Source organism: Pseudonaja textilis, chromosome 1, assembly GCF_049901715.1.
Source record: "Pseudonaja textilis isolate UNSWEBS1 chromosome 1, rPseTex1.2, whole genome shotgun sequence".
In the NCBI taxonomy this organism is placed as follows: Eukaryota; Metazoa; Chordata; class Lepidosauria; order Squamata; family Elapidae; genus Pseudonaja; species Pseudonaja textilis.
In genome coordinates this window covers 45,454,420-45,475,643 of record NC_141990.1, presented here as the reverse complement: position 1 = coordinate 45,475,643, position 21,224 = coordinate 45,454,420, and the positions used below count along the sequence as shown (strand labels likewise).

The following is a 21,224-nucleotide window of genomic DNA, read 5'->3' as shown; positions in this document are numbered from 1 at the left end:
GTTTAAACAAGTAAGAACTACGTTGCAATAGTATGAAATTTAAATCATTAAATGATAATAAAATTATTAAATTATTACATAATTAATAGATTTAATATTTAAAACCAATGAAATTTCTGAGAGCCAGTTTGGTCTACCGGTAAAGGTGTTCGCCTAGAAACCAGGAGACCTTTGAGTTCTAGTCCTGCTTTAGGCATGAAAGCTGGGTGAGTGATTTCGGGCCAGGTACTCTCTCAGCCCAACATATCTTACAGGGTTGTTGTGTGGGGAAAATAGAAAGAGGAAGGACTATTAGCAATGTTTGTCACTCTGAGTTATTTATAAAAATAACAAACAAATTATAAAAATCATAAATGAGAAGCAAGCAGCAGATTGGTTTGCATTAAAATGTCTCAAATGCAGAATCAAGCAACACATAACTACAATAGTATGTTCAGCCAGTATTGGTTTCACACATATATAGAAATGTAAGAATTCATAGCAGGAAGTAAATAACAGGTAAATTCTTGGATCATGCAATTAACCTTATTTTCAAGTTCTTGCAAAGAATAATAATTGCTCTTGACCAATTCATGTACTGCATTTATCCTAACTGGACTCAAATTTGGGTTAAAGCGGATGGCTCGGTCAGTCAAAATTAACATAAATTTTGTAAAAGCAAAACCAGGCTTGACAGGTCTGGAGAATTTTCTCAGAAGTTCAAGCTCAATTTGGGCATGAAAGAAATAACAATAATGAGATAAAATTATTGTTTCTGTCTTCTAACAGAGGTAGACAGAAAATCTGTATATGTGATTCCATTCAGGGCATTCTTGGGTTCACACCAATTGTTCTACAAAATCTTGTCATTCAAAATAATGTGTGTAATTACATGAAAAACACATGTCTATTGTTGAATGTTAAACTGAATTGCCCAAAAGGAAATAAAAGTGCTCAAATGAAAAATCGTAATTGTGCTAAGATTCAAACACATTTCATAAAGGCATAAGTGCCACAAACATATATTGGACAAGAAATATTTAGGATCTTCCTGAAGACTCAGTTTCTTGGAATGACAGATTCAGAGACATCTCTATAAAGGCACTAATTAATCTAATAGCTTTCAGTGTAGCTTCAACAAGAATATATGGAGCTGTCATAACAGCTGAACACAGGTGGAATTGTAGTCCTGTTATCTCAAAGCTTTGAACTGAAGAAACTGAGTGTACACTGTGTGTATCAGTTAAATGGGTACCAACTGCTTATGCCAAGCACATATCACATATAAACCTACTTAAGGTTTTATTCACCATCAGCAATTCATTGGAATAAGAATTCTAAATTCTTGGAATAAGCATTCTAAACAACCCCACAACTTTTTAAAACTGGTAATAAAATTCCTTATAACTGAAATTACAACAGAGTAAAATGCAGTAAATAAAAGAAGGAATTATGATATACAGGAATTTAAACAATCTGAATATTGTTTATTTGGCTGGGCAATGCTTTATTTTAAAAACAAAGTGCTGTGAAGCACATGGAAACACAAACACTGCATCTGTTTGCAAGGGGGCAGCTAAGAAATTATAAGAAAAGATGTGCCTACTAACACAGCTGCAGAAGTGTTGCTGTTGTGCTCTCACATGCTCCTAAATGTGGTATAGCCCTACTCTGCATGGCTTTCTAAATATTCAATATTATAATTTCAAAAGACTATAAAAACTCTTACAATTCTTCAATTCGATTACATAAAACATAACTCTTATCCAATATACCTTTCACTGAAGAGGTACTTAGTTTTTACCCCACTCTTCATGCTAATACTAACAAATCATTTGCAGTTTGATAAATTCACTAAATTAGATTCAAATTGCACAAAGCAGTATTTATTACTGTTTTTACCGTCAGCATCTGAATATATCAGAAATATCTGGCAGAAACTGCATCTCAAATAAAACAAAAATAAAAACAAAAATCAGTTTGAAAGCCAACAAACCAAATGAGAGTTGTTATTATTGTTGTTGTTATAGTATCAAGATTAAGATATACTGTCATGCCCCCATTGGAGCCAGAATCTGTGGAGGAAGATGAGATGGAACTGGAGCCAACTGAGTGGGGGGGGAAGCTTTGTTGGCTTTGGAGGAATGTGGGGAGGAGCAGGCCGAGTCAGGCCAAGGCCTTTCAGGATTGGGATGGCTTGTAGGCATGGAGGAACGGGGGGGAGCAAGATGACCAAGAGAGGCTAAGCAGTTAACATAAGAAACAGAGCTCAAGTTATGAGCAAGGCTCACCTCCTCATGATCCTCAAGCATGGAGAGTAGAGAGAAGGCAGGAGCAGCACAGGCTGACCTGACAACTCAGGAGGAAAGCACCCTGCCCCTCTTCACAAAGCGCACCTCGGGACTGAGACTTAAGGAATGCTGTGGGGTGGGGCATTTGTCGGGAACAAACACTGAATTCATGGAGTGTTGTGTGCTGTTGCCAACATTTGAAGTTTCCTGGACTTCTTGCTTCCTGGATTAATTGCCTTGTTCTTTGGCTTCCTGGACTCATTGACTTATTCCCTTGCCTTGCTGGACTTCTTTGCAGCTATTGCAGCTTTACAGCCATTGTACTCACAGCGTTGTATTAGACTACTTGCAACCAAAGGTTGCTGCAGAGGTGTGTGTGTGTGTGTATGTATGTGTCTCTCTCTGTGTGTGATCACTTTGTTCTGAGACTTGCCAGAAACATTGGAGTTTGGGGGAAAGTTGGAGCAATAAAGGGGCAGTTTGAACTATCAGCTAACTGTGTTGCTCTATGCTTTGCCCTGGGTCATCACATATACCGGCAATGTATGTCGAAGCAGGAATCTTTAATAATTTTAAAAGAAAAATTCAAATTCGCTTAACTTGCCTTCTTTGAAGATCTTGTTCCAATAAATTCTGCCAACATCATTCCCACCAAGAAAGATGAGGTTGGAATAAATCAAGAATGCGGTAGATACAGCTGCCATTGCTGCATGGAATCGACGAATCCCTCTTGGGGATAAAACCTGGTTCTAAAAGATAAAAATTATAAGACAGCTTAAAATAAAAGCTAGCAAAATTTTAATACTGGATTAACTGAAATGTATTTGTTGTGGCCAGATTAAATATTCCCTGGATGTCGGCATGGTGTTAAAACATTCCAGAAATAATTTTCAGCTGAAAATTTGTAATCCTCAAAGTACATTGGCTTTGTGAATAGTATTTAAATGCTGCTAGTTCTGAAAGTTTTCTTTAGATTAGGCTGAATAGCAGTTAATCTAAGTCAACCATTGTGTGTGTGTGTGTGTGTGTGAGAGAGAGAGAGAGAGAGAGAGAGAGAGACAGACAGACAGACAGACAGACAGACAGAGATAGGGATATATGTTTTTTCCCCTTTAGAAGGAAGCTTACAAAATTGTAGCTTTCTTTGTTGCAGCAAAAAACTTATTTTGCTTTTTCTGCATTTTCCTATAACAATAAGCAGTTAGACTTATATACTGCTTCACAGTGCTTTACAGCCCACTCTAAACAGTCAGCATATTGCCCCAACAATCTGGGTCCTCATTTTACCAACCTTGGAAGGATGGAAGGCTGAGTCAACCTTGAGCCTGGTGAGACTAAAGCTGAACAACTGTGTAAGGGAATCACCATTTGAAATTTCTTCTGTTTCTCCTGACACTTTTTCAACACTTGTTTTATCTTTCATTCACCAAACTGAATGCATTACAGTTATCATTGATTATTAACTTCTTATTTGATAGATGATAGCCCTGAATACAATTATTTTCAAATGCTCCTATCTGATCTGCTATAGGTTTCAAATATGTCTCAATAATGTATATTATTAAATATACATTCTTTTTGAATGTTAGGAATACATAAGCCTGTTTTTAATCTACTACATAGTTTTGATAACAAGAGTCAAATTGTAAAATATTCACTATCTTGTTTTGCCTATAACTTTTCCATGGTATCTGCTTGCTTGGTAAGAGATGGCCAAGTTGATATTAAACAATGCCATCTAACAGAACCTGTCATGGCCTCTGGTATGAGATCCTTGAAGAAATTCTTGTGACCCCCATCCCCAGGGCACACAAGGCCCTGAAAAATCTAGATATACTCCCTGGATTTGGGAGTAGCATGGATGTGGCCTCCTTAATAGACATGTTTTTTATATTGTTGGATGGATTATCTATATGTTTAATTAGGTTATAATAAGCATTTTTATATTCTTTGTTGGGAGAGAGCTAATAGAAGCTAAACTCTAACAGAATAGGCTCTATGAGAGGTCCCAGTCTGTAGTCTGTGCCATAAGCAGTGATAACTATTTATTTATTCATTTTTAAATATTAAGAGATATTTTAATTTTGGCTAATTTTAATAATTGCCTCTATGATAAAAAAAAACTTTATATGTCAGCAAACTTGCTCTTAAATGCTCAAAAACTGCAAAGAGCACAAGTAGCTGTTTTAATCATAAGCATATTGATGTTTTGAATTGTGAGGAAAATGGAAGGCTGAAAAACTCATGGGAAAGAAACACTTGAGTATAACTATTTGCTTCAAATGTGGAATGTCTGCAATTCTTGGAAGTCAACGTACAACATGACTCAGCCCTGCTTGGATGAGAAATGGTAGTGAATATTTGGCTATGTAGATTTTTCATCAAAACAAACTAAATGCAACCTGGAATTTAAGCAAAGGATGTGCCTGGTTGAGAGAAATGATACTGCATATAAATATCATCTGCCAAGTTCTGAGAAAGGCTCAGAAAAGCCATGCCTAATGATATGCCAAACAGAAATTCCTTTCATAGTTTTCCGGGAACTCCTTGAACAAAAAGGCAGCCTCTAGGGAAAAATACGATTTCATGTGTTCTTTAAATATCAAATTCTAAGGTAAAAAATGAATGACAACCAGACTATGGTACCCTTATGAGTGAAAGCAATACATTATCTTTCATCAGATAGAAATTCATCTTTCTATCTGTCTCCAATGCCCTGTATTGTTATGATCCAATCTTTGGGGATATTGGTTATTCCCACGTAAGAATATTTTGTGGTACCTAGCAACCACTAACAAGGGAAAGAAAAGACAAACCCAGGCATTTATTATCAGCTATTGCTGAATCCTAACCAGGAAAGGAGAAGCAGTCCAGTTTACAAAGGAAGGCTGTGGAGTACCTTGCCACATTTTAGTGACTGAAGGATAGCAATCAGTACAATGACACTGGACTTTCCATGTACTGGCAAAATATTGTAACCATGAAAATCACAGTTGTACAACCCCACCAGTCTTATCTGCTTTTATTTTGCATAAGAACTGTAAATGTAACATATTCTCAATCATTGTGCTAAATTTAGTTAAGTTTCTCCAGCTGTCATATTTCAAATATACATACTGATTTCTCTTCCAAACCCTGAACAGATATTTATAACTATGTTGATATAGGAATGCTAAATACAGTCTTTTTTTAATAAATGGTAAAAAGAAAAATGTGTTTGAATACCTTGTGATATGCAGTTAGGGCAGGAAGTTTTTAATTAATTCATAAATATACCCTTTCACTTAACTTCTAGGATTCCATATTTCATACATGACAAGCATACAAATATTTGGAATATTTAAATATTAGTTTTGACTATGTTACTGGAGAAGTAGTAGTAATTGACCAGTAATTAGGGATAATTGGTCATAGAGCAAAAGCAAAGGCTTCTATAGCTTAAGAGTCTACAAACTCTCTATTCATTTCAATGGGTAGTTTGTTAAAATCCAAATTACAGGTACTCCTCAAATTACAACAGTTCATTTAGCGACTGTTTAAAGTTACAATGACACTGAAAAAGTGATTTATGACCATTTTTCACACAACCATTACAGCGTCCCAAATGTCTTGTTCAGTAAGCATTCATAGTTATGATAGTAATAAAAAAATAGCTGCACAACCAATCCTTGCATTTATGACCTTCATAGGACTGTAGAGCAAAGAAAAGCTAAAGTAAGATCATAACTTTCACTTAAAAGCTGTGGTGGACAGTGGTTAGAATGCAGTAATGCAAGCTACTTCTGCTGACTGCCGGCTGCCAGCAGTTTGGCATTTCGATTCTCACTGGCTCAAGGTTGCTTTCATCCTTCCAAGGTCGGTAAAATGAGGACTCAGATTGTTGGGGGCAATATGCTGACTGCTTGGAGAGTGCTGTAAAGCACTGTGAAGCAGTATGTAAGTCTAAATGCTATTGCTATTAATAATGAGTTACCAGTCCCAACTGTAATCAGTAAATGAAGAGTACCTACAGTAGTTTAACAGGATAACAGAACCCATGCAAAACCATCTCCTCTCCCCTCCCCGGCCCCCGGCTGTCTGGAAAGGTTGGGGAACTCTGATCTATTGGAAGACAAAGGCTTAGCTTTTTTCCCCTCTAAAATAAAAATCATGAAGTTTACCAGTAGAGAATTTTCAGCTGAGATGAATTTCAGCCACCCCTTATATAACTCTTCTTCATGCAGCTTTGCTTGTTGCTCACTTTTTATATAACTTGCTGAAGGCAACTCGTCAATTATAGAATTTCTTCTGTCAGTGGGCATAAAAGGAGCCAATTTTCTCTCTCACTGCAACTGTCCACCAAGCTTGCTGAAAATCTGGTAGACCCATCTTCTAAATTCTCATTGCTTGTTTCAGCAACAGATAGACTGGCTATTGGTGCAAAAAGAATGGTTATTTCTTGATTCTGCTGAAAAAAGAAATGCAAAAACAGCAACTGAATTCCACCTTTGGATATCATTTGTGGGATCTCTTCCTAGTTTGCTTGATATTTTACAGTGATATATTCCTTTGCTAATTCCTACTTCAGTCTAATTTCACCTCATCTCCAGTTTTTCAGCCACTATCCAGGAAATTTTAGCATGTATGCTTGTGGCATCATGCAGCTGTTTGTTCTGCTATTCTAAGAAGGATTAAACAGTTCACTGTACAGAAATAGGAGGATAACCTGCCAGCCATCAGATTTTCCATTAATGTTTGCTACTTGTTCCTTTCACAAGACAAAGATGTTAATTGATCACCTACAGCATTAAGCAACATCTACAGGCTTTAAAATGATTAAACAGGGATTCATTTTACATCTTTTGAAACATTTCAAGAGCAAAATAAATTATCACTATAATTTATTATTCCTGGTCTTTCTCAATGGTTGTGATCATATAGCATGACTGATAGAATCAGCCACCTTCACATTCAATAGACTGATTGGGGTTGCGTAGTAGCATATGAGCAATATCAGGAAGCCAAAGGCACAGACAAATGAAGTATAACCATTTTCCAGCCCTCCAATTACCTCCAAGGAGGCTAGGAGGCTCTCATATCCTGCCTTGTTTCCTCCAACACCTTCCTCCCAAGCCACTCCCTGTAATAGTTTGACAGGGTCAGCACTACTGCCAAATAACTTTTTGTCCATACTCTTTTCATTCAAACTACGACAGGTACTCTTCATTTAGCGATCACAGTTGGGACTGGTAACTTAGTTGTTAAGCAAAAGTTACGATCTTACTTTAGCTTTGCTTTACAGACCTATGAATGTCAGCAATGCAAGCAAGGATTGGTTGCAACCTAGAACCAAGGAGAAACTTTCTGACAGTAAGAATAATCAATTAATGGAACAACTTCCCTTCAGAAGTTATACATGCTCCAACACTGGAGGGTTTTAAGAATGGACTGAAGAACCATTTGTCAAAAATGGTATAGGATCTCCTGCTTAAACAGGGGATTAGACTAGAAGACCTCCAAGATCCCTTTCATCCCTGTTATTCTGTTAAATTACTACAGGTGCCCTTCATTTAATGATCACAGTTGGGACTGGTTATAAGTCAGTTATTAAGCGAAAGTTATGATCTTACGTTAGCTTTCCTTTGCTTTACAGTCCTATGAAGGTCATAAATGCAAGGACTGGCCGTGCAGCTACTTTTTCATTACCATCATAACTATGAACGCTTACTGAACAAGACATTTGGAAGTTCTATCAGGGATAGAGGAAAGTAGGAGCATATATCACAATTTTAAGTTACTTGATGGTGATATAGAGTGGAATGGCTTAGCACTAATTGACCAGTTCAGAGAAAGGTTGGCCAATGAACTGAGAGATGAGCTAGTGAGGCAAGGAGCCCAAAATAGAGCATTTTTCAATATTGTAGAGCATTTTTCAAAATAGAGCATTTTTCAATATTGTGTAATTATAGATGGCCAGCTGGAAGAATTGAGAGAAGGGAGAAATAGGAAGAAAAAAGGAACCTACAGTTTGTCTTCCCCATACAATCTCACCCAATCTTCCAATCTAGCATGGTAGAACAGCCAGGGCAGTGTGGTACAACCAAAACAGAAGGGAGCAAGGATTATGTTATTACTATGAGGCTCCTGGACACATAGCTAGATCGTGCCCAATAAAAAAACTGCAGTAATTGTCACAATAATAAGATGCAGAACTTGTAAATCAATAGAATACCAAGCTTACAACTGCCTAGCTCAATCTCGGTCAATGCCTGAGAAAAACTTCACCATTCTCCCCTCCCAAGAGCTTCAAAAGGAGGCTACCCACCATTTGAGGAGAGCTCAGACAACCAAGAACATTAAGTAGGCAAGCATACTTAATTATTTCTATTATTGCTACTTCAGATTCTGGGCAGAAAGTGGAATTTTCTGCTCTTGTAGACTTTGGCAAAAAGGTAAAGCATTTTACTCCACTAGTCATAGCTGACAATAGGGGGTGATGCTCATCTCCATTTCAAGGCCATTGAGCCAGCGCTTTCAGAAGACATACCCATGGTCATGTGGCCAGCATGATATCACAGAGTGTTGCTATCTTCCCACCGAAGTGGCACCCATTTACTGACTTGCATTTGTATGCTTTTGAACTGCTAGATTGGCAGGAGCTGGAGCTAGGATGGGAGCTCACTCCATTGTGGAGCTTGGGTCTCAAACCAGAGCTGCCAGTTTTTTGACTGACAAGCCCAGTTTTTTAACCACTGAGTCACTGCAACACCTCAAAGACTCTGGACAATTTCTAATTTCATAGGTATAGAAACAATGCAAAAGCAACTTCCCCATTCAAGCCTTAGACTGCCCAATGACTGTTGAAACTATTGGTCAGCAGCTGCTAAAGACAAGACTGGTCCTACACCACATAGTTCCTTTGCAAATGCCAATCAAAGATCACACAGAGCACATATCACTTTATGTAAATGCGTGCTCCATTAGGGTAGGTCCTTCCTTAGTTTCTTTCTCTGACCATTAAGTGATTATGAGGTCATCCCCAATTGTCTGTGTCCTTTCTACCTTTTCCTCAAGATCACCCTTGCATTTCATTATAGAGTCCCACTTTTTCTTACCTTTAGAGGTAATGTAGTGCTAGTTCCGTACCTGAATTCTTTGGTTAGGAGACAAGCAGTTCTAAAAAGCACTCAGTCTGCTCAGGATGCTTTCAGAAAACACACTTCAGATTTAATCCTAAACTTAAATATGATTCTTAGAAACATGAAAAAGAATTAACTTACAATAAAATTGTGGACAATTGGAAAAGAAACAATCCTCTTCACTCCATTTTCAGCTGTTACTCCAAGCCAATTAAGCATAGCCCAGGACCAAAGATAGCTATGGCTTCCATGCCAGAAGCTTACAAAAGCAAAGGTGATGGCAGTCGAAAACAACATCTTAAATATGCTGCAATGAGATCCTCCCATTGGGACATAAATATACCTGCCAGAGAAATTAAAAATAGAAGTAATTAGATATAAGCTTTCCAATAGTTGCTTGTTTTTATTAATGAGAAAGTTTTCTCTTGACATGTTATATTTGCAATCCACTCCAGTTTCTCAAGCAGAGCGGATCAGAAGATTAACATTAACAAATGTCAAAACACGTTTTTCCTGCAAGTGATGTACCACCATGTCCTATATCACTTTGAGTGGACCAAAAACTGATCTGTGAACCTCTACTTGTTTCTTGTTTGTAAAAGTGGAGGTAAAATCCAATCTTTGTTTTTTATGAGAAAGGTTCTTTTGAGTATAATTTTTTTGTTTTCAGTGAAGCTTTATACTCAAAGTGCCACTAGCAAAAGTAGCAGGAGCCACTTTTTCTTGTTTGCTGATAATTTCTGCCTGTTTTCCCACACACCCCTCCCTCTTCTCATATGTACAGCATCCTGCTGCTTTACATGAATATTCCAATGAAAATGAAATCTTTTATCCAAGTCCTAGCTATTATACAATCTCTCTCATCTATTACAAATAATTCAAACATTTGTTAAAATATTATTTTTAAAATATTATTTTTCACTAGTGCTGCGTGTGTATACTTTAGATCTGGACTAGATTATGAAAAATGCAGAATTAATGGTATTCTCTTTCTGTAACTCATCAAGGATCCTGATAACATGGCATTCTACATTTTCTCAGACCTAAAACAAATTGGCAGGGAGAATGGCAAAAGTGGGATAATTATGTAGCACAACAACTACAGACTATAGGGTTGGTGAAAAAAGACTGAAATAGTGACATAAAGATTGCTTGGATTGCCTCTGTGACTATGTAGGTCAGATGGGGAGGAAGCTAAGCATCAGATTGCAAGAACACAAGTGAGTGGTCAAACGAGGAGGCCCAAGCTTATTGGTATCCTCACTTTGCAATGAACAAGAACATACATTCAATTTCACAGCTACTAAGATTGTTGGCAGAGCAGATACAAAGGTAACCAGGGAAATGATTGAAGCCTGGGAAACGGTCCTCTTGTCAGTCAGCAGGAGTGCTGATTTACTAACAGTTTATCAGCTCCTACTTAGGAGCCATCAACACCCCAATCAACAAATAAAAAGCCACACAATATGTTGACTCTTACTGACCTAGATAGATTTTCACCATGATGATTTGTCCCTAACTTTCCACTGGTCTTCCAATGAAGCACTCATAGCCTCTGTAACAGTTCAACAAATTCTCATCCATTTCTAGTCATCCATTTTTTCTTTCTGGCCACCTTTCCCAGCATTAGAAGCTTCTCTAGGGAGCTGGCTAGGTCTTCACGTATTGTGTACAAAACCTACATATTCTTATCTATCTAAATAAAAGTTGGTGCCAATTTAAAATGTAATGTAATGCCTGTTTTAGGGACACAAAAATAATAAACATTTTAAAGTGTTAATTGAAAATAAGACTAGGATTTGCACCGATTACCTACACCATGGGACTTTTTTTTAACAACTATATTGTTTCTTTTTCAAAACTGGGCAGCTTTTTAAGTCATCTTATCTCCTGCCAGCAAGCTGTTCCAATTAAAAAGTACATCATAATTTTAACTCACTAGATATCCATTACTGAATTGGACAGATTATGTAAATATTGCCCTTCAAATCCCTGCTGTATCACAAACTTAATTTCTGAAAAAGTTAAGAATGACATTAAATGAAAATTACACATTCAACAACCTCTTCCAATTTCTTACAAACTTCAGGAAGGATGGAGCAACAGCATAACATCATAATTCTTAGAAGAATTTGTTTGTACCTTTAAACTTTATTGCTTAATAACTATAATTTTAGGCTTCACAATCCATCATTCTTTGAAAGAAGCTCATTATGGAGTATTGTGCATTCTTGTAATTTTGGTAAACTTTAATTGTTTTTGCTCTCAGTCATCAGTTAACTGCACCTTTGTGTACTTTAATGCTCTTCAGTTGACAATTTCAATCCCCATGAAATGTTCATGAGCAGTCCTGTTCCCTCCTACCATGCTGAAGATGCAAATAAAGCAATACACCCCTTGCTTATTATACAATTATTGACATCACAAAGTCTAATTTGCCTACCAATCTAATTTGCCTAAGTCTAATTCTATGTGGACAGATATTTAAGGTTGCCAATTCACATAAAAGCCTTCTGATGTGATGTTACCATTTTTAATTTCCTTTGTATTCTAGCACTGTTGTGCTTTTGCTTTTGTAGAGGATTTGTTTTACATGATATGTTTTCTATGTGAGCCATTGAGTCATTTTAGTTATGGTGGAATAAAAATATGAATAATACATACACTAGACATATTAAGGTAATATTAGAACATGGCTACAGTATTGCTAGAATGCAAGGAATGTATTGATATATTCTTTACAAGGCAGTTCAAACTATATCTGATTATAAAACAAATGAAGGGCAATGAGTCTATGAAAGATATGAAAGGATTAATGGTATACACCCAAGTCAACAAAACTGTGGCTATGAATATAAGTGAAATTTGTTAATCTAAGCCAAATCTAAAATTAGATGTGTAAATAGGATTGTATTAGTAATAAACATAAACATTTCCAGCATGGAGATTGCACTACCAGAGACAGAGAGATAAATGATACATACTATACACGAAGACTTTCAGAGCTTTTAAGTATTTTTTTAAAAAATATGACAGCATGCTTCAGAATTTGAATATACAAATAAGAATATTCTTACTGATGAAGGCCAAGTAAGCAGAAATCAAAAATGGAGTTCAAAATTCAGGGGAAACTTTTAACTCTTAAAATGATAAAATGGACATAAATTAAACCATCCAATAATTAAAATTGTTTAAAAGTATACACATTAATAAGCCACTGGACATCTCTCCTTGCCTCCTTTAGCCTTTGCATTGACTAGAATTAAGGAGAGGAGATGGAGGGAGAGAAGATCAACTTGCCTCATGCTTGCATTCAGAATACAATACTCTTTTTAAAAAATGCCTCTTCAGTTGATCAAACAATCCTCTGTTTTTGTGGTCATGTTGTTTGTGAAGCTGGATTGAAAGATCCTGCTTCTCTGATTATCTAAAAATGCAAATCATCTGGAAGCTCTAGTAATGAAAACCAAGGAATGCAATAAAAATGGGACTAAGATTAAATATAAAGAAACTCAACTAATGACAAGAACTATAGAAATTAGCCTTAGAATTGTTAATGAAGATACTGAAGCAAATGACAGTTTTGGCTTTTAGGATTGGATATCAGCAGCAAAAAATAAGTAATTATAAAACACATTGCACAGTATGCCCACAAGAAAAAAGAAAGATGCCATTGTATGTCTACCCAAGAAAGATTATAAATGTGCAGGAAATGGTTTGCCCTGTGACACCATGGAAGTGAAAATTAGACTGTGAAGAGCAGGATAGATAGAATATTGACATTTCTGTACTTTAATGTTGAAGAAGATTGTAGAGGAGGGGTGTTAAACCTGCAGTCTGCGGGCCAGATGCGCCACTTGCTGGCTCCGCCTCCACTCATTTTAGTGAAGGGGGGAAAGTCCCAATACATCACATGATGCCACTGTGACACCACAAAGCTGACACCCCTGTTCTAAAGAATGCTATGGATACCCAAGAAAACAAACCAATAGACCACTGAAGAAATCAACTCATGATTCTCTCGAGCACAAATGACCAACCTGAAATTATTATATTTGGGGTACATTATAGAAAGACCTAGCTCTCTCAATAAGTTTATAATGCTAAAGGTGGAAGAAAAGGGAAGAGGACCAGCAGCAAAGTGGATAGACTCAATTACAGTGATGATGGGTATATCATTAAAAGATCTGAAAGACTAGAATAGGAAAAAATGTTCCTGGGTAGATTTTATCTAGATGATTGCTAAGAGTCAGCTAGGACTTGATAGCACAACCTTAATATAATAATTTCACTATTATAGAAAAGTATAAACTAAACTAAAAATCTGCTAGAAGTATTTTTCTTTGAAGCTATTTGTAAATGCTCAACCTGTGGACATAATTTAAAGGTTATTAATGATGTATCAGATTATTAAGTGGATTTATTAATGTAGAACTAAGAAAATAACTATTCTATGAGTAATAGTGACTTTTAAATATATTATGATGGAGTGTATTTTCTTCCATCTTGGAACATATTTTGGAACCACTAAGTTTGTTTATTTATTAAATTTATTTGCCACCCATCTTGTTATCAAGAAGTTAATAGGCAAATAATAAGATCAAATAATTCACAATTAAGTGGATGCTCGTTTTAATGGCCTGTATAATTTTCTATTTTATTGTGAAGATGGTAATATCCTCAAGTCTAGTTCTTCAAAGTCTAAGCACATAACTTCATTGTTTCAAATCCATACTTTTTGAGAAGAATGAAAGCCTTAAAAACCTGTGTGGTTTAGACTGGATTTGTGGTGCAGAAAGTTCTAACACTGGCACCTTTAACTCAATTCATCTGCCTGATATATATTCAGAGCTATGCCTACTTTGTAGTGACAAAAATAAAGAGGGTTTTGATTGCTTTCTTTTCCACCATGCCCTACAGAGAAATCACAGTTGGCCTAAGGGGAATGGAGTTCTTCCCCTTAACCCACACAATTATTTATGAAGTTTCATTTAGCTCAAGTCTATGCAAATCTTTGGAAAATGATCTGCAGGCATATAAGAATAATTTGGAGATAATATAGTGGCAAAGTGATTTCTCTCTCAAGATCAACTATAAAAATTAGTTACAGTGAACCTTCATATCATAATCAGAATATGTTCCATGGTTGTTGTTTTTTGTTCTTAGTATTTGACAGCTGTATTATAATCCACTGTTAAATCTGATGTCATAAGAAAGGATTACTTAAGACAACTAGCTTAAAGCTTTTAAGTTAGTTCTCAATATCTATGCATCTGGCAAACCACTTCTGAATGCAAATGCACAGGGATAATCCCATTTCTAGCTCAACAATGTGAACAGTAATGATGTAGATACAACTTGTAAGTAAGAAACCAATCTGTATGTGAGCAGCACAGAACAGCAATTACTATACATTTAGAGTTACACAGCTTTTAAAAAAAAACAATCAAGAAGAGATTATTACAGTCAAACTACCTTCAGATATTTATGTTCAGGTTTGTTTTTTTTAAAGAAAACACTTTTTTACATGTGTTTCTTTTCTCTTATTTAATTCATCCTGCTAACTTTTAAGAACTTTCTCTGTAGAATCCTGGATTTGGGTAGGTAAGTCAGAAAGCAGACGGGTTTTTAAGGGGCTTTGTAGAGTTTCTAGTTACCATGGATGTCTGGATCACTTTGAAGTTGGGGAGGAGGAGGGATGATGATGATAATGTGATGATGATCCTGGGTTTTATAAATGAACTACCCATTAATGGAACAGAATATTCTAATAATGTTCTATAAGGAATTGCAGAATATGCAGATCAAAGTAGGTGGTGAGGGAGCTGTAGTGGAAACTGAAAAGACTCTACTTTCTGTTTCTAGAGAAGACTCCCAAAATTTTTCTTCAAAAATACATCTGAATCTGAGCTAAGATTTTTGTTTTGTTTTTTAATTAAGGACTTCTGAATTGGAAATAAGTTTAAACAGAAAAAGGAAATATTTGCTCTTTTGAAATGTTAATTAACCCTTCTGGAAATTTGAGGAGAGTTTCTAATGCAATTAACAACTCAAGACTGTGCCAATGCAGTCCTGATTAAGAAATTTAGGAAATGCATTATATTAAGAGGAAAGAGGTAGGAAAAATACTATTAATCAGGTGCATTTTAGGAAGAATTTGTATTCAAATGGAAATGCATGTGAGGAAACATACTAATATTTCTGCTAACAAAAGAACCCACACTAATTTGGAAGCTAAATGGAGTTGGAGAAAAAATGAATTGAGAAAAAACAGATTTTCCCATCTGTAACTTTAGTTATTTGAGTTATTATGTTCTTTGTAGAGGTAAATCAGGTCTTGTCATGGATACACACACACACACACACACACACACACACACACAAACACACCTCCCTAGATGTGAGTTCAGAGGAGGGTGAGTTTGAATCTGCAGAAGAAAGCGTAGAGCTGAATATTGGGCAGGACTGGGGCTCAGAGAGTGCTAGCCTGATGGAGGAGCCTCAGCTGGGTTGATTGGACAAGTGACAGGCAGAGGGAGGTGAGCCATAACTGCAGCAAGTTGGCCTGGAAGCTCCAGGCAAAGACTGGGAGCAGCTGTCACCCGTTAGCAATGCGAAGAAAGTAGAGTCCATACCTCCTCCTGTTCCAAGGACACATAGAGCAGAAGAGAGGAGACAGGTACAACCCCGTCAGCTAGACTACTCATGAAGGGCTGCACCAGCATTGCCTACTTAAACTTTCCCTGAGGACTTGAGTGTTGCTGGAGCAATGTGCCCATTTCTATGCCTTGTGTGCTTGTGCCTTGTATCCTGGACTGTTCAACTCCTGGATTATTTTTCTGGACTTTGTGTGTGTCCATAAGACTTGGTTACCCACTGACTCTTGCTATACTGGGCTTGGAATCCAGATGTGCACAACAGGGGTACTTTCCAAAGACCTGTAAGGAGGGGAGGGTTTAAATAAACACCAACACCTTGGTGTGTGTGTGTGTGTGTGTGTGCGTGTGTGTGTGTGTGTGTGCGGGACAACATAGGTCTCTTCAGGAATCAGGCAATATTGTCTCTTCCGGTTTGTCGGCTTCGGTGACAGCAGGGATTCGCCTTCTCTGCGATCCCTGCTGTGCTAGCCGCCTTGATGCCTCCGATCCTGACGGATTTGGAGGCTAAGGCTGCCCTGTTGGGGCAGCTGAAGAAAGGGGGGATCCGGACGGGGGTGAGGGGCATCGCAACCCCCCCCAGCCGGCAATAACCCCTTTCTCTCAAGATGGTCAAGCGGCGGTCTTTTATGGCCGCCATAAAGAAGCCGGCAACTGGATAAAGAATGCGCAGGAGGAGAAGGAGTTTTTAAAAGAAAGTTTTTTTTCTTGGTCGAACTGGGGCCTTAAGGACATATTTAACACCTGGGAAAGTATTGGCTTGGAAGCTATAATGTTTCCGATTGATGTTTTCAGCTGCGAAGAAAAGTGACGAAAAGGGGAAGTTACTCTCCCTCCCTTATGGAATTAACAAATGGACAAGGGAAACCAGCCTTTTGATAGAAGGTAAAACCTAAACTCCTTTGTTATAAGTGGGAAGGGAGAGGCTTGGGAAAACAAATCTTTACTCTAAGACTTTGCTGGAGGAGATGCCTTGAAGATAAAGAGAATAGAAATTAATTCTAAGAAAGATTTAAAGCACAGATTGGACGTTTCTTCTTTCCCTAATTTGACTTCACCCCTAGAAGAGAAACTGTAAAAAGAAGAAGCTTGTACTCTGCCTGGACTGTTTGATGACTGTGGGATTTTGGGACTTTTGGGAACTGTTTTAAGCTTGGAAATAATTGATTGGCTTAATAAGAAGAAGAGGATACAGAAAGAGAAGAAGAAACAGTTCAAAATGGCTCTATCTCTTGATGAACTAAAAAAACAATATTTAAAAATAAAGAAAGAAGGCAAAGATGTTATGGGAGAAGCCCTTTGTTTTCTAGATATGGCGCTTGTCATGTGTCAGCAAATTAAACAACAGCTGGAAGAAGCCGAGGAAGAAGAAGCCATTTTTAATGAACTAAACGGTGTGACTAAGAAAGAAAGGAGAAAGAGAGGAGCGAAAAGGAAGGACTTAAGAAATAAAAAAATGTTTATGAAAGAGAAAAAGAAGATGCAAAAACAACAGAATGCTAGAAAGCAGAAGGAAAGAGGAATGCAACAGAAAGGGAAATCAAGAAGGCAGAGGTTTGGAGAGGAGGGGTAAAAAGTTTAGGCGGGCTAAGAAGGAAAGGGAAAAGGGGAAAAAAGTTACAAAGGTATAAGACAAGATGGAGAAAAGGGAATTTTTTTTAGGGATAATGGGTAATATATGGGTTTTTTTTTTTTAAAAAAAAGGGGATTCTGCAAAGTACACATGAGTATTGTAATAGTGGTATTTGTATTATAAGTAGATAATCAGAACTTTTTAAGATCTAATAAAAGACTAAAATATCAAGGTATAACTTTAAAAGGTTTAATAATGAATGATAATAAGTTTTAATAAAATACTAAAGGGAATGTTTAAAATATTAGTTTAAATATAGAGTTTAATGGATTAATGTGTTGATTGTTATGGATTTATTATTGTAGTATTGGTTTCTGAAATAGTAGAATGTACTAAGCAGAATCTGATTGGGATTTAGGTGTTATTTTAAATTTTAATTTAGGGGAATGATAGAAAGACATCATACTCCGATTAGTGATTCCAGGGGAAACTATTCTTTCTTAAATTGGAAATGAGACAGATGTAAATGGAGAAATGGACAAAAGATATAAAAATATTTTTCTTTAAAGCAAGATTAAATATATAAAACAGAATTAAGATGAGGCAAAAGTGGAGAGGAGTTATATAATAGATATAGAATGGTAAATAAGATGGGTAATGGTATATAAGAAGAGCATGAATTCAATTGAAGTCCATACAAAAAGAGGTAATCTGGGGCCAAGTTACTTTCTAGAAGAAAGTTTTATGTTTTTATGTCTATGTCTTATGTGTGTGTGTTTAATTAAGAATTAAATAATAAAATCTCAGAGGAAGACTAGATGAGAATAATTATAAACAAGCCAGAGGAAAATATAAATTTGATGACTGAATAGCAGATAAATCAGAAAGGAAATATGATTGAATAATGATTAAAGAGAAACAATGTGGAATTAGGTAAAGGGAATTTACGTGTTTATATGGAAATGGGATAAATTATAAGTACGTGATATAAAGCAATATGTTACCTGCCTTGTAAAGATCTACAATGGAAAGAGGTTTTATGTTTTTAATGTTTAATGATGTTTTGTTTTGTTTGTTTGTTTGTAAAATCAATAAAACTTGTTTTTTTTAAAAAAAGGAATCAGGCAATATTAGCACAGGAATCTTAATGTCTGCATGAGGAAACAAGCTGAAACATAATCACAGCCTCAGCATGAATATACAGAACATATATTTGTACATATGGAAGATTTTGTAAACAGAAAGTGATAAATCCTTGAAAATAGTTGTTTTTTTGCATTTTTAAATTGAACTGTAACTATTTAGATTTGCAGAGCTATTCTGCTGCTCCAAATATCATGGACCTCTTGCTGTTTGGGGAGGAAAGGGAAAAAATACGTACTATGAGACAGCGATTTGAGCCCTCAATTGGCACACACTGGACTTGTGGCCTGTATTCACTTAATCTTCACAACCTGAGGCTAGCAGGCCAAGAAACACTGTAGAAGAAATACAAGTTACTTCAAGGAACATGACATCCCAAAGGGGAGAAATGTTAACTAGAAAAGATTGGAAAAGATTGAAGGTGAAGGTGAAAAAAAGTAAATCTAAACCTTTACTAGTAATATTACTGATAAATTGGTAGATTAAATGATAAAGTCTAAAACAATTAATAAAGAGTTGGCTGGTTTCTAAATTTGAAAATTGCTCTGTTCAATAAAAGCATTTGTATTGAAATTTCAGTTTAGTTAAATAGCATGTACAGGTGAAACTCAAAAAATTAGAATATCATGCAAAAGTTCATTTATTTCAGTAATGCAATTGAAAAGGTGAAACTAATATATGAGATAGACTCATTACATGCAAAGCAAGATAGTTCAAGCCGTGATTTGTCATAATTGAGATGATTATGGCTTATAGCTCACGAAAACCCCAAATCCACAACCTCAGAAAATTAGAATATTACATGCAATCAATAAAACAAGGATTGTACATAGAACAATATCACACCTCTGAAAAGTATAAGCATGCATATGTACTCAGTACTTAGTTTGGACCCCTTTTACAGCAATTACTGCCTCAATGCGGCATGGCATGGAAGCTATCAGCCTGTGGCACTGCTGAGGTGTTATGGAAGACCAGGATGCTTCAATAGCGGCCTTCAGCTCTTCTGCATTGTTTGGTCTCATGTCTCTCATCTTTCTCTTGGCAATGTCCCATAGATTCTCTATGGGTTTCGGGTCAGGTGAGTTTGCTGGCCAATCAAGCACAGTAATCCCACGGACATTGAACCAGGTTTTGGTGCTTTTGGCAGTGTGGGCAGGTGCCAAGTCCTGCTGGAAAATGAAGTCAGCATCCCCATACAGCTCGTCTGTGGAAGGAAGCATGAAGTGCTCCAAAATCTCCTGGTAGACAGCTGCGTTGACCCTGGACTTAATGAAGCACAGATGACATGGCTCCCCAAATCAACACAGACTGTGGAAACTTCACACTAGACTTCAAGCATCTTGCAGTATGTGCCTCTCCATTCTTCCTCCTGACTCTGGGTCCTTGGTTTCCAAATGAGATGCAAAAGTTGCTCTCATCAGAAAAGAGGACTTTGGACCACTGAGCAACAGACCAGGTCTGTTTTTCTTTAGCCCAGGTAAGACACTTCTGATGTTGTTTGTTGTTCAGGAGTGGCTTGACAAGAGGAATACAACATTTGAAGCCCATGTCCAGGATCTGTCTGTGTGTGGCGGCTCTTGATGCACTGACTCCAGCCTCAGTCCATTCCTTGTGAAAGTCCCCAACACTTTTGAATAGCCTTTTCCTGACAATCCTCCCCAGGCTGTGGTCCTCCCTGCTGCTTGTGCACCTTTTTCTTCCACACTTTTCCCTTCCACATAACTTTCTATTAATGTGCTTTGATACAGCACTTTGGGAACACCCAACTTCTTTTGCAATTACCTTTTGAGGCTTTCCCTCCTTATGGAGGGTGTCAATGATGGTTTTCTGCACAACTGTCAGGTCAGTAGTCTTTCCCATGATTGTGATTCCTACTGAACCAGACTGAGGGACCATTTAAAAGTTCAGAAACCCTTTGCAGGTGTTATGGCTTAATTAGCTGATTAGAGTGGGACACTTTGAGCCTAGAATATTGAACCTTTTCACAATATTCTAATTTTCTGAGATTGTGGATTTGGGGTTTTCATGAGCTGTAAGGCATCATCATCACAATTATGACAAATCACGGCTTGAACTATCTTGCTTTACATGTAATAAGTCTATCTCATATATTAGTTTCACCTTTTCAATTGCATTACTGAAATAAACGAACTTTTGCATGATAATTTTTCGAGTTTCACCTGTATATTACAATGAAACTAAGCATTTAATGTGGGGAAAATGGCAATGTTTGAGAATGCTAGCTATTTCCTGCCTTTGGTACATTTTTGCTTAATCCTTTTGTATTTTTAACATATGATTCCCATGCAACCAAATGAAATTTATATTGTCTATTTTGCTACATGCACTTCTGTTTCCTTACAAATCTACATTCAGGAATATGCCCACTTTCATCCAAAAGGAGATAGTTTTGGATTACAAAACTGGCACTGAAATGTTTTGATATATCTAATGATTTTAA

At 36.7% G+C, this 21,224-nt stretch overlaps 1 protein-coding gene across 1 annotated transcript in view; it reads right to left on the bottom strand.

Annotated features, from left to right (window-relative positions):
• The window catches only part of HHAT (hedgehog acyltransferase), a 143,048-nt gene that overhangs the window by 33,301 nt on the left and 88,523 nt on the right, over positions 1–21,224 (bottom strand). Inside the window, 2 exon segments of the mRNA XM_026695807.2 lie at positions 2,875–3,019; positions 9,530–9,731. Of these exon segments, the coding sequence (XP_026551592.2) occupies positions 2,875–3,019; positions 9,530–9,731 (347 nt within the window).